The sequence below is a fragment of the Hyperoodon ampullatus genome, assembly GCF_949752795.1.
Source record: "Hyperoodon ampullatus genome assembly, chromosome: 2".
NCBI lineage: Eukaryota > Metazoa > Chordata > Mammalia > Artiodactyla > Ziphiidae > Hyperoodon > Hyperoodon ampullatus.
In genome coordinates this window covers 59,025,473-59,038,242 of record NC_136915.1, presented here as the reverse complement: position 1 = coordinate 59,038,242, position 12,770 = coordinate 59,025,473, and the positions used below count along the sequence as shown (strand labels likewise).

The 12,770-nt window shown below is 42.7% G+C and overlaps 1 protein-coding gene across 3 annotated transcripts in view; it reads right to left on the bottom strand.

Annotated features, from left to right (window-relative positions):
* Window positions 1-302: 302 nt before the first annotated feature.
* Window positions 303-12,770, bottom strand: part of IL12RB2 (interleukin 12 receptor subunit beta 2) — a gene marked incomplete at both ends in the record, with an annotated part of 71,101 nt that continues 58,633 nt past the window's right edge. For 2 of the 3 annotated variants that reach the window (XM_079697580.1, XM_079697582.1), the window contains 4 exons: window positions 303-842; window positions 5,224-5,323; window positions 7,711-7,801; window positions 10,579-10,716. In XM_079697580.1, the coding sequence (XP_079553706.1) occupies window positions 303-842; window positions 5,224-5,323; window positions 7,711-7,801; window positions 10,579-10,716 (869 nt within the window). The remainder of the gene's footprint in view (window positions 843-5,223; window positions 5,324-7,710; window positions 7,802-10,578; window positions 10,717-12,770) is intronic. The other variant, XM_079697581.1, reaches the window with a different exon arrangement.

The window sequence follows — 12,770 nt, the reverse complement described above, 5'->3', positions numbered from 1 at the left end:
GAGTTTTGGTTTCCACTCTTGCCTTTCTCCTTTCTGGCCAACATAGCCAAGAAAGTTGCAGGAACCCAGATTGGAGTCTCTAGGTCCACACAGCAGAGGATGTGATCTTAAGGCTCTGGAGAAGGCAAGATGAGGTATCTTGAGATGAGATTCACCCTGAGTTGGCTTGCCTGCCCTCTAGCTGCAACCAGACCTGATGGTAGCACCCAGACGTAACGACCACTGGAGCAGGTGGCTGGGGAGATGGGGCACGCTGTGCCACTTGGAGGCACATCGACTTTCCAAACTTCAAGCTTTGCCACTCAGAGCATGAGGGAGCCACACCCCATCTTTAACTGATCCAGAGTCAACTTCTTACCACAGGAGAAGGTGAGTGGGTGAAGGGAACTCGAGGGGAAAATGGAAAGAGAGATGTGCTGAGGCAGTTCTTCCTGAGGGTCAGTTATGGGAGGCTCATGTGAAGGGAGATAATCTATGTTGGAGGGTAAGTAGCCCTCATGGGCAGGAAGGTAGTCCACTGGGAGGACTGTCGAGGGGCTGGCTGGGTTTCCCGGCGTTGAGTCGGGGCCCTTGCTCCCCAGCACCTTGTACAGATCCACCCCTTGTCCTGTCTCTGCTGTGAGAGCTCTCGGAGGTGGGGGGCTCGAGGCACTGTATCCTGTGTCTTCCTCAGAGGTATAGTGACCTTGGACTCCTTGTCCCTTTTCTGGCCAGTTGGGGTGATGGGAACGTCTGAAGGTTGGGGTCACTTGGTGAAGGACTTTCTTGATGACCAGGGGCTCAGGTTCCTCGGGAGTGGACCCGTCTGTCAGGAGCCTATCCAAGGTCAGCTGCGTATTCTCCTGAGAAAGGGGAGGAAGAAGCTCATGTGGCTATGTTGAGTAAGTAGCCGTGACGACCGACTGCTGCAGGGTTCCAAAAGGCCTGGCAGCCTGCACTGCCTAGTCAGCTCGAGGCGAAACACTGTGGGCCTTTACTTTGTGAGGTAAGAGAAGCAGTTAACATTGCTGGGGAGGCAGACAGGCAGGAGCCGTGGACTCCTCTCAACCCCAGCCAGTGAGCGATTCGCTACCCTGCTCAACCTTCAACTAGACTTGTTTCTGGTGAGTCAAACTGCACCAGCTGCTTTTCCTCTAGCAGAGAGGGTACGGGGGTTGCAAAGGAAGGGCTGAGCTTGCATCTGTCTGGGGATGAGGCACAGAAGACTTTAAAAGGGTCACACTAGAGCTGAATCCTGAGAGATGTATAGTATTTTCCAGGTAAGGAGGTGGTGGGCAAGGAGAATTGGTCTATTCTGGAACCTGCTAGTTCTTTCCTAGGACAGGCACACTGAGGCTTCAGAAATAGAAGGAGGTCACATGTTGAAGGGACTTTTATGGGATGCTAAAGAGTTTGGGCTTTGATACAACTACTAAAGGTTTTTTGGCAGGGTAATATCCTTGTCAGTTATGCTCTTAAGAAAGACCCCTCTGGAATAACTTTTTTGGAAATGATGTTCATCCTTTCTTCCCTACAGCTAATTTCAGTTGTTACTTTTCTTGCTTTGTGTTTCTCAACATCTAATTGGTTACCAGCTCTTCAGTGTCATATCTTTCCTTTCCAGACTTATTACTGATTCCTGAGTCAAGTTCAAGCACTTTATTAACATTTCTTTTTACAGGCTTTATTGGGCTCTCTTTACGTCCTTGAAACTATGTTTTATGCTGACTGCTTGATCTTTCTGAAGCAGATCTCCAAAGCCTGCTTTCATGAAGCCCCTAGTGACTGTTCCCTCCACTGGATTCCTACAGCAGCAAAGAAGCCACCTGTTAGGTTCTTAGCACAAGAAGCTTTATGCTGTCACTTTTTTTTTTTTTTTTTAACATGTCTGTAAGCTATCTGCAAGTAGGGACCATGCCTTAAGGGAGAAGGAGGATAACAAAAAATAGCATTAGGACAGGGCAAACCCTGAGGACTAGTCCCAACTCTGAGACTCTACGTCTTGGGAAAACTCAGTCTACCTGTCTGGCCTTTGGATCCCTCATCTGTCAGATGCCAAGTTGTGCAAGAATGGTTTGGTCTGGACTGGCCTCTGATGTCCCCACCCTTGCCTTGAGCATGGCAATTGTCCCCAAAGTGAATGACGATGCTGTCTTAGGGTAGACTTCTGCAAAGGGCCCTGTGCAGCCAAAAGGGTACATGTGTACTTTTCTTTCGGGAGCCTGCTCTTTTCCTATCGCTATGCAAAATGGCCCTGGCACATTGGTCTGGCTTGGAACGTGACTGGCAGCTGCCAAAGTGCTGAGACCACTGCTATGGAAGAGATCTCACTGGATGAGGATCACCTTGTTGTTTTCACAGTGCGAGGCTCTGCCTTCTTGAAAGCTCTGGCCGTATCAATAGAGGCTGTTCCTCAGAGCTTTTACAAAGCAGCGCCCCTGGCTGACAAGCCCTGGGGCAAGGCGTCTTGGACCACTAATAACTCAGGTACATCATGGAAACTATTTTAAGCTTTTACAAGCTCAAAATAGGTAACATCCCAGTGATCCCCTTTATGATTGGGCCTTTTCCTCTAGAGCTTTAAGACCCATGGCTTTTTAGCCACATTTTAAGAAATGGTAGGGGGATGTAAAGTCTGAGAACTTAAAGCACATTTTGTTGGAGGTGAAAGACTATTGTGTTTCTGATGTCTGCCCCAGCCTGTCACCAGGAGAGAAGTTTGGGTCTTTAAAAACAGTCTACCCCTTCAAGGGTCAAATGACATGGGGTTCTGAGGCTGCCACAAGGCCATCATAGATGACATGTTTAATTTTTTTAAATTTTCTAATTTACTGGTTATTTTTGCAAAAGAAATATATGCACATAGTTTTGTAAAAAAAATTTTTTAAGTTCAAAGGGAATTTGTAATAAAAATTAAGTGGGCTTCATTGCCTACAGCTGCCTCCCCAAAGGCAACCACCATTATCAGTTTCATATTTAGGCTTCCAGAAATATCCTGTGCACATGTTGGAGACTGTGTGTGTGTGTATAAAATAATCTTTTTATACAAATGAGAACCCACTTTAGACAATTAGTACAAACTTTGCTTTCTTTCACTTTTAAATATATTAGAGATGTTAGACACATATAGATCTCATATTTTTTTAGTAGTTGCATAACATCCTGTTGTACAGGTATACCCAAATGTTTAACCTAGCCCCCTGGTGGCAGGTTACGCGTTATGGCTTCTATTTATAATGCTGCAATGAACATACTCATACTGTACAACTTTAGGCATGTGTATGGCAATTTCTGTTATTTTTTCCATGTGTTACTTTCTCTAACTCTTTGTCTTTCTCAGCATCTCTTCTAGGCTTTTATGAGCTCTTCAGTGGCTCTGCATGCCTCTGTATCCCCTCATGCCCAGGCAGTGGCAAATAGAGGCCATGATGCCACAGCTACCAGCTTGGGAGCCAGGTGTCCACGACTGACCCAGAGCTGCTTCTCACTGTGCTATTTCAGGCTTTTAGGACATGGGACTGTGGAATCTCAGCATTGGAAGAGAGAGATCTTAGAGCTCAGTGGATTCAATTCCTGGTACCTGAATCCCCTCTAATACTAGCGGTGGCATCCTTATTGAGTGCCTTCCCATAGGTCATCACAATATTGCCACCAAGTGAGGGCCCAGTGTGTGAACACCTCTTGAGTTAGTCTGTTCAGCTCAGAGGTTTTGACTGCTGGAAATACCCCCCTCACCCCGTGCTTAAGGTCTTTTAGAACGTATAGTATAATGGAGGACAGCACATCCTGCTTGTATGTAGACCCAGGGTCTACCTACTAGCTGACTAACATTGGGCAAGTTACTGAGTCCTCTGTCCCTCACTTTCCTCACCTGAAAAATGGGGATAATAATATTACAATCTCATAAAGCTGTTGTACAGATTAGGTGTTAATGCATGAAAAAAATTTTTAAAGTGCCTGGCATATAGAAAGTAAGGTATGTTATGTGTATATATAAACATAAATATATTATTACGTAATACTGTTGTATATCATAATTATATGTCATGTATAATCAAATATATATCAAACGTCTATCATATATATGACATACACACGCACATACATATACTGTTATTATTATACTGTTCTTGCTACTGTAACTTAACAGTGACAAAACTCCTCAATAGAGAGAGGAGACTTCAAGTATAAATCTTCCTGGGAAGAAAATGAATGATCTTTGCCTTGTATGACCCATGTGCTTTACATGGCATCTTACTTAGTCTTCACAACAATATATATGAGAGAGATTGTCAATTCCTATTTTACGGAGGATGAAACTAAGGCTCATGTCATCGGGCAAGCGCTCAAGGGTCATTGACATAGTAAGTGGCAGAGGTGGCCTTATTTCAAAGGCATTAAACTGCGGTGACTTAACTTCCTATGGAGGCAGACATGGCTGGGACCAGCTCTTTCTCTGAGAGGCGGCTGGTACCACTGGCTTCTGGATGATGCAGGGGTGGCTGAAGAGAAGAATCTTGGAGGAGGAGGGCTATATGACATGAGAGTGCGGGGCTGCCGAGGCACCGGGTGATGGGAAGAATGTGGGCACCCCTCTCCTCCCCTTTGCTCCCCTTCAGTGCACAGTCTTGCTCCACGTTCAGATGCCTTCAACTTCAAGACCCTCCATCAGAGACAGACCCTGCTGCCCGCTGTGAGCTGCTCTTCCCTCCTAGGACTGTGTGGCAGCCGCTCCCTGCGTGTCCTTTACTCCCAGCACTCTCATCTGCCAGCTGAGCAACCTCTCCTGCCTTAAAACCTTTTCCTTACACAACGGAATGACTTACTGGCTTCCTGCCAAGGCCAAAATAGTCTGGGCTCTATTTGTCTGTTCTGTGCTCACACAGGACGGGGAACATCACAGTAAAGCTTCAGTGCTCTTGAATTTGGATGAGCCAATGCTCAGGCTAGTGCTTGGCAAATATATTTGCTTTTTAAATTTCTTTTGAAGTGAGCTGAGGTGAGGAGAGGAACAGAAGGCATAGAGAGGAATGAAAAGTTACTTAGGGGTCTTTTAGTCTTGGTCACAAGCTTCAGAAAATTTCTGTGCATGGGAGTGATGACTCAGATGGTAACCTAGCACTCGTGATAAGCAGCTTATCCATAGGATCTAAACACCGAGGTTTCCCTGTAACTACAATGAAAGATTTAGATGTACTGATCACCAGAACCCCATCAACTGACCACTAAGGCTTTATACCTTACCTCCACAATGGGATATTTCTTGGCCCAAGTGCTATTCGCTGGGTCTGGAATTTCTTTGCTACACCACTGAGGTCTGAGGGCCAAAAGAAGAACAAATACCCTGCAGGTAAAGAAAACAGTGACATTGGTTAAGTGGGCACACAGTGGCATGGAAGCACAGGTTCTTAGTGCAGTGACTTCAGTGTAGGGGTATGCAAATGAGTAAAATGTAAACACTGCAGGAGAAAGATGATGTATCATCCAAGTCTGGACTAGTTTTCTGTGAAGTTTGGATAGATGGTAAAGACTCATGGTGCAACCATGTAGGGTTTGCTAAATAAACTATGGAACTTTTGCTCGGTGTAATGTTTAGCTATCACTAAGCAGCCAAGTACTCAACAAATGTTGATTGAATCCTTAATGTATGACCAGCACAGTGCCACATGCTGGGGATAAAACAGCAAACAAGAGGACATGGTCAATACCCTTGGGGAGATTACTATTTATATTTAGTAAATTAGAATGTTTATAAAGAGCTTGTAATGAAAACAGAGTAAAATGGGATACAGGTGGTATAAGCAGCTTGGACATAACCAAGTAAAAAAAAAAAAGCCAAGGAAAAAATACCAATATGGAAATATCTAAACTATTAAAGTAGTTGTATTCGGTGATCAGAGGGTCTTTTTATTTCTTCTTACCACACCTCTGGGTTTTTGAAAATATTTTAAAATGAGTTTATGTGGAAGAAAAAATCCTAAAAATGTTTCTCATATGCATATGACTTAACTATTTTGACTATTTTTTAAAAAAATTCAAGACCAATATGAAGCATTTTTAAAGACTTGGCTTTAACACACTTTGTTTAATAAGAAAAGTAAGCTTCTGGGACATGTTCAAACCTTTGAAACAAGAGATGAGGCCATGTGACTAGGTTTTTTCCAAAGAAATGTGAGCAGAGGTACCTGTGACCTAGTATAGATCATGCAGATGAGGAAAGTACCCAAGGGATGGTGGGCCAATAAAGTGGAAGACAATTGGATCCCTAAATGACAGTGTGGAGCAGAGCTGCCAACCAATCTGGATGACACACCTTAGAGCTATTATATGGGAGAAGAATGAGCTATTTTGTTAAAGCCACTATATTTGGGGGCTCTTTTTTTTTCTTTAACAGCAGAAGCCTCCACCCTAACTGATACTATTTCCCTGAAGAGAGGATGCATGTGATCCTAGTTGACTCTTTGAGTTCAACTTTTTCTAAGTCTACCTAAAGAGAGCTCTGCTTTGAAGTATCTATCACATATGGGAGAGCTTCAATAAATGGAAAACCTTTCAGACAGTTTCAATGACTAGTAGAATGACTTTGAGCTAGTTTTATTTTGACCTCTTCTCCTACATTACACAACATCTGAAGAAAACTATTGAATAACTAACTCATTTAAAAAATTCTCATTACCAAATAATACATGTTTAAAGAAGTTTTAGGAAATACAGTTAAATAGAACTAAAAGCGCTATGATTCTATCCCCTGTCATAACCACCATTAATATTTTAGTGTATGTCCTTGGAGCAGAGAGTATTAACTGCCGTCCAATACCCATTTTCCCCTCTTTCTTAGAAAGGGGACACTGATTTACTGGGACAACAATGAGCCCAGCTAAAAGGCCACAGTTTTAAGCCTCCCTTGCCTCACCAAATTCTGGCCAATGAGAGGTAACCTAAAGTGCCATGTGTGACTTCTTCATGTGTCTTGAAAAGGTGGGTGTGGGCACCTCCCTTCTCCCTGTAGTTGTAGAATGCAGGCGTGATGGCCATAGTTCCTGCAGCCATTGGACCATGAGGTGAACTTGATGATGAAAGCCAATGTCGGGACAGTGAAGCAGAAAAAGAAGGAGCCTAGGTCTCTGATGACTGGGGACCTCCTACACCAGCCACTACCTGAGTTTACTTACTTTACCTGGGTGAGAAACTTAGCTCATTTGTCATATTATTTTTATGTTACACACAACCAAATTTAATGCTAACTAATATATCTTGTGTGTCTGTGGGCACGTGTGTATGCACTATTTTTAAAAAATGAATGTACATGTTTTGCAACCTGCTTTTTAAAATGTAATATAGCAAATATTCATACCATTTAATTTTCTTCTACATCTTTAATGAATGCATAGTATGCTGTATAGCATGAAATATACTGTGATTTATTTAACCAATCCCACATCGTTAGGCATTTAGGTTGCTTCAAATTGTTTTCCTTCTATGAACGACACTTCAGTGAACATAGTTGCCACTAAATATCTGTGTATACCTATGATGTACTTAGATGGGAATTGCTAGGTGAAATGTTTAATATTTTAAAAAACTAAACATACACTGTCACCCCAAAAAGGTGAATATATTTAGTGTGCTACCAATGATGTAGGAGAGTAACCATTTTTTTGACCCATAGCAGCAACAGCTATTATATGAAAAAAAAAATTTTACCAAAGTTGGCAGGCGTAATGAACTTACTTTTGCCGGAAGCAACGCACTGAGAGAACGCCCACCATGATGACACCCATGCAAATGCTTGGTGCCACAAATGTGCTCCAATTGGCTTTACCTGAAACGAAAAGTTAGCAAACCCTGTGACTGAGTTATCATCAATGAACATTTCTAAATGCTGACTGTTGTGTGAACCCGCTGGGCTTTACCCACAGCTCCTGGATAGCTAGACTCAGGAACAAGGCCAACTCTCTTTTGCCCATCAAGGAAGGAAGACAGGGCCCAAAGGGGCCAATACTACGGTTCCAAGGAAGGAGCTCCAGCCCTACAAGGGATTCTTCCTCTAATAGATGCAGAAAGAAAGGGAGTGTGGTATACAAAGCACTGGTTGTGAACTGGGAGCCCTGGATTCTAGTCCTATCTCTGCCACTGACTGATGTGTGGACCTCAGATTCTTGATCTATAAAAGGTGAACGATGACATCTACCTTGCAGGTTGTTGTGAACATTAGAGATGGTGTATTTAAAGGGCACAGCCATGTATCTGAACAGAGGAGGCCTCAAGAAATGGTAGCTATTAATTTTACCAAACCATTGGATAAGCCCTCTGTCTACCTAGGGTCTTTGAAATTGTTATGATTCCTTCCTATAGACATGTAAATATTTCACTATGTGTTGGAATTTTTCATTAATTCATCCAACATTTATTGAGTGTAAACCATGGAACAGGCCAGGTTAGGTGCTGTAATACACAGATGAATGGGACATGGGCTCTGAAGATAGTCCAGGAGACAGATGTGTAAACATGTAAACAGTAAACCATGATGCCACGGGGTACATGTAAAAACAGTATGTACAAAGCAGTGTCGCAGAGAACAGCATGGGAAATGGCTTCACGAACAGCTCAGGAAGGTTTCCCAAAAGGCAGGATGTCAAAAGTTTGGAGTCGGATGGCTAGGAGTTGGCTAAGTGGACAAGTTAGGGAAGTGCAGACTAGACAGACAGCAAGCATGGACGGAGGAAAGAGCGAGTGCTTCAGCAACCACAAATAGCCTGGTCTTGCTTTCCAGTATGAATGATGAGTTTGCGGCAGACAACAAAGCTAGATGGATGAACAGGACCAGGTCGTGCAGGGCTTGGTAACAAAGCAGTTTAAATTCTATCTTGACAGCCAGTGGGGAACCACTGATGGGTTGCAACAGGAGGTAGAATGTCAGCAACAGGGATCTTGTAGAAAGATTCTTCTTCTGATAGAGTGAAGAACAGGGTAGGAGGGAGGGTGACCAGGGGCCACTAGCGGCCAGAGACCTGCTAGCCCCTGTGAGAGGGGCTTTTCCCAGGGCTGAACAGGGGAGTTAATGCAGGAAACCTTGTTACCACCCCACACAATCGGCACAATCTGACATTTCGTTAGCATCTGCCTTTCTTTCTGGGCAGATGGGACAAGTCTGGAGTACCAGGAGTAGAAAGATGCTGAGTCCTTAGTCCAATTAATTGCTCACAAGTTAACTTTCATGGGAGTGCTTGAGAAGAGGGCTTGTCACTTTTCCCAGTGGAGGAGTATCTGGCATAGAACAACAAAGTCCTGAATGATTAACTTGATACTCCATGTCACAAAGCAAGAACAGCTTGTTTTATGCTTAGAGCAGATGCAAACGGGCGCTGCCAGAGAGAACAGCATAATTTAGCCAGTGGAGAGAAACCCATGTTAACTGGGTCACTTCTTCACATACTCAAATTTAACTTAAGAAACTCAAATCTGTGTCTGATTTGTAGTTCTGCCACTTGCCACCTCTAAGACCTTGGGTAATCTTTTTGTACCTCACACCTGTAAAAAGGCATCATAATCTCTCATTCTTTTATTCATTTCATATTGAGTGCCTGGTAGTATGGCCAGGTACAGGCGTGTAAAGCAGGCACATTACATGGTTGTGGTCAGGATTAAACGAGTAAACGTATGTGTTACATGTGTTGAATTGTGTCCTCCCACCCCCAAAATTCATATATTGAAGTTCTAACTTCCAGTACCTCAGAAAGTGACCTTATTTGTAAATAGGGTCATTGCAGAGGTAATTAGTTAAGACAGGTTAGGCTGGAGTAGGGTGGTCCCTAGTCTGATATGACTGGTATCCTTGTAAAAAGGGGAATTTTGAACAAAGAGAAACACACAAGGAAAACTCTAAGTGAGATGAAGGTAGAGATCTAGAAACCAAGGAATGCCAAAGATTGCCCCCAGTCGCGAGGTGAGAGGCGTGGAACAGATTCTCTCACAGCCCTTGGAGGAAGCCAACTCTGTTGACACCTTGATCTCAGACTTCCAGCTTCCAGAACTGCGAGGAAATGAATTTCTGTTGTTTAAGTCACTCAGTTTGTGGTACTTCGTTACAAGAGCCCCACCAAACTAATACAGTATTCAAAGAGCTTAACACAGTGCCTGGCACATAACTATCTGATATGCAGTAGCTGTATTATTTTGGGGATTATTCTCATCATTCATTGAACAGGTATTTATTTAACAAGTACTATGTGCTGGGTGCCATTCTAGACCTTGATGATAGAGATTAAACAGATACTAGTCCCTGCCTATTGGATTCAGAGTTTTGAATAGGGGTCAAGTATAGCGCATTATGAAGGAAATATGGATGTGCATTTGGGAAGGCTTTCTGGAGGGGGCAACATTTTTGCTGAGTTTAGAAAAATGAGTAGACACTGTCTCCAAGCAGACAATGTAATGGTAGGGCACTCTGGTTAGAGGAAATAGCAAGTGCAAAGGTATAGCAGCAAGAAAGTAATTAGTGAATTACAGAAAATCTGATAATCTCCATATCAAGTAGTGGGAGTATACTCCTATATAGGAATTCACAGTGGACTTGCCCTCTCTAAGGGTGGTTCTTACCTTGAAGACAAAATTCTCTTTCATTTCCTTGGGGGCTTTCACCAGAAGCTGTCAGAGCTGTCATCCATAGAATGTATGTCACTCTGGGCCGCAGGCTGTCTATGGGATGAGAATTTGGGGAGACCCTATAGGGAATTTCTGAAAGGAAGATAAATATAAAGGTTAAGGCACAAATTAAAGGAAATATCTGAATGTGGGCTCTTACTCATTTTTACTTGTTAATGCTTCATTTAATTTGAAAGAGAAAAGCACATTTCTGCTTTGAAGTAGTCCTAATTCATTAATACCTAATACTTTAAAAGGCCCTAGGCACTGTCATTTATGAAGGCACCACTTCACAGCATATCAGAAGAATTACATTTTTTTCTGTGGTAAAATCTTTTCAAAGAATTTTTATTATTTTGCTTTTGAAACTATTTAGCTGTAGTAACCTCTTTTATTTCCTATGACTATAATGTTTCCAACATTTATCAGGTATATTTGAGAACTCCTGGGGAGGAAATTAAATGTACAAATTATTTTCAATGGAATTTTTAAGCAAGCTAAGTTTAGCAATTAATGAAATAGACATTTAATAACATTTATTAAACCTGACTTCCTCTTTTATTTTTTGGTAAGTTCTGGGTACTGGTCTTAGTGAGTTTAATCATTGATCTGCTTCAATTTGACATAAAATCTAAAAAATAAGAGCAATGGTACTTAGATTTATTTTGGTAGTTTAAGGCTAGACTGTCAGTTCTTTATGCTTTAACACCCCTGCAGGTTCTCAGCAAGTAAGATTTTGGTTTTTGAGCAATGTGTTTATGCTGTTTTTTTCCTCCAAGAGACATGAATATCGGTAGCCTTTAGTAAATAGGCAGTCTCCTCCTCCAGGGATCTGCTGGGTGTGAGTTTTGGAGTGACCTCTCAAAAACTGAGGGGGGCTGTAAAATCGAGGCAAGAACTTTGACAGGTGTAGCCTACTGGTTTGCTCAGCAGACTTGTGTGTGTGCTGGTGATCAAAGTGGAAACTAGAAGAACTCAGCACTTTGTGCCTCAACATTATTTACTGTCTCACAAACCCCAGGGCAAGTCAGATTTTGACCCTGTTTGCTGAATTTATTTCAACAGTCACACATATTTATTGAGTGTCTGCCCTGGACAAGGCACCAAGGCACAGAATCTGCCTCAAAGACTTCACCATCTAGTAGGGAAAACAGACCCCTTACACTCACTCACCCCTACTTACTATGTGTGACCAGCAAGATGGAACCCTGTATTATTGCATCCACTCCACCCAAAGGAGCTGAGGCCTGAGCAGATCATTTAACAGCTGTGACTATCAGAGCAATTTCTATATTTTACATCCTTTTGAGAAAAAGTACCATGTGGAAAATTCCCAAGCCTACTTTAACCTGATGAAATTGCTTGCACAGACTTCAGCTATATGATTACACTAAAATGTCTCTTATTCCCAAGGCAGGGGACTAAAAAAATAATTTGGGAGAGACTTTCTGCTCATCTTGCTGCAGCAAAGCATAGGCGAGCATCAGGGAGTCAGTCATCCAACTGTGTTAGGGCATCCTTAACTCCAGGAGTGAATGAGCCGTTGGAACACAAGGGAAGGAGTTTGAATGATTTGCTGGGCCAAAAAAGTTTACACGCAAACACAGATACATGCACATGTGTATATGTGAAGAATAAAAATAGAAACTATGGGGGAAGCCAAGAGGAGGGTGATAGTGTCAGCAGTTTGGTTGGCAAATAGGTTGAGTTGAGTAAAGGAAGAAAGAAGTCATGCAGGAAATACTGGTTCTGCTGCCTTGTCTGGGCTGTGATCTCTGGCAGAGATAAAGGAGGCCATTCAGTTCTTGGATCTGAAACTTTAGGTTTAAGGTGGTTTAATGACAAAGGCACCAGTTTAGGGAGATGTGATGGTTGCCAATCATCTGAAAGGTCACCAGTAAGAAGGTCAAGTGGTACCAAGCAAAACAGCTGCATGGCTCCTGGAAATCAGCTTTTATCTAAACATCTGCATTGGTTTGACAAAGCCCAGGGCAGTATTCACCCATTTGTTATTCAAAAAATACTATTTTTATTAAGCACCTACTGGGTGCTTGGCTGTATTATAGGTAAGGGGGAGACAATGGTGAGCTAACTGCCATGGCTTCTGCCCTCATGTTGGCAAAAACAGCCAAGTGATAAGTAGAATG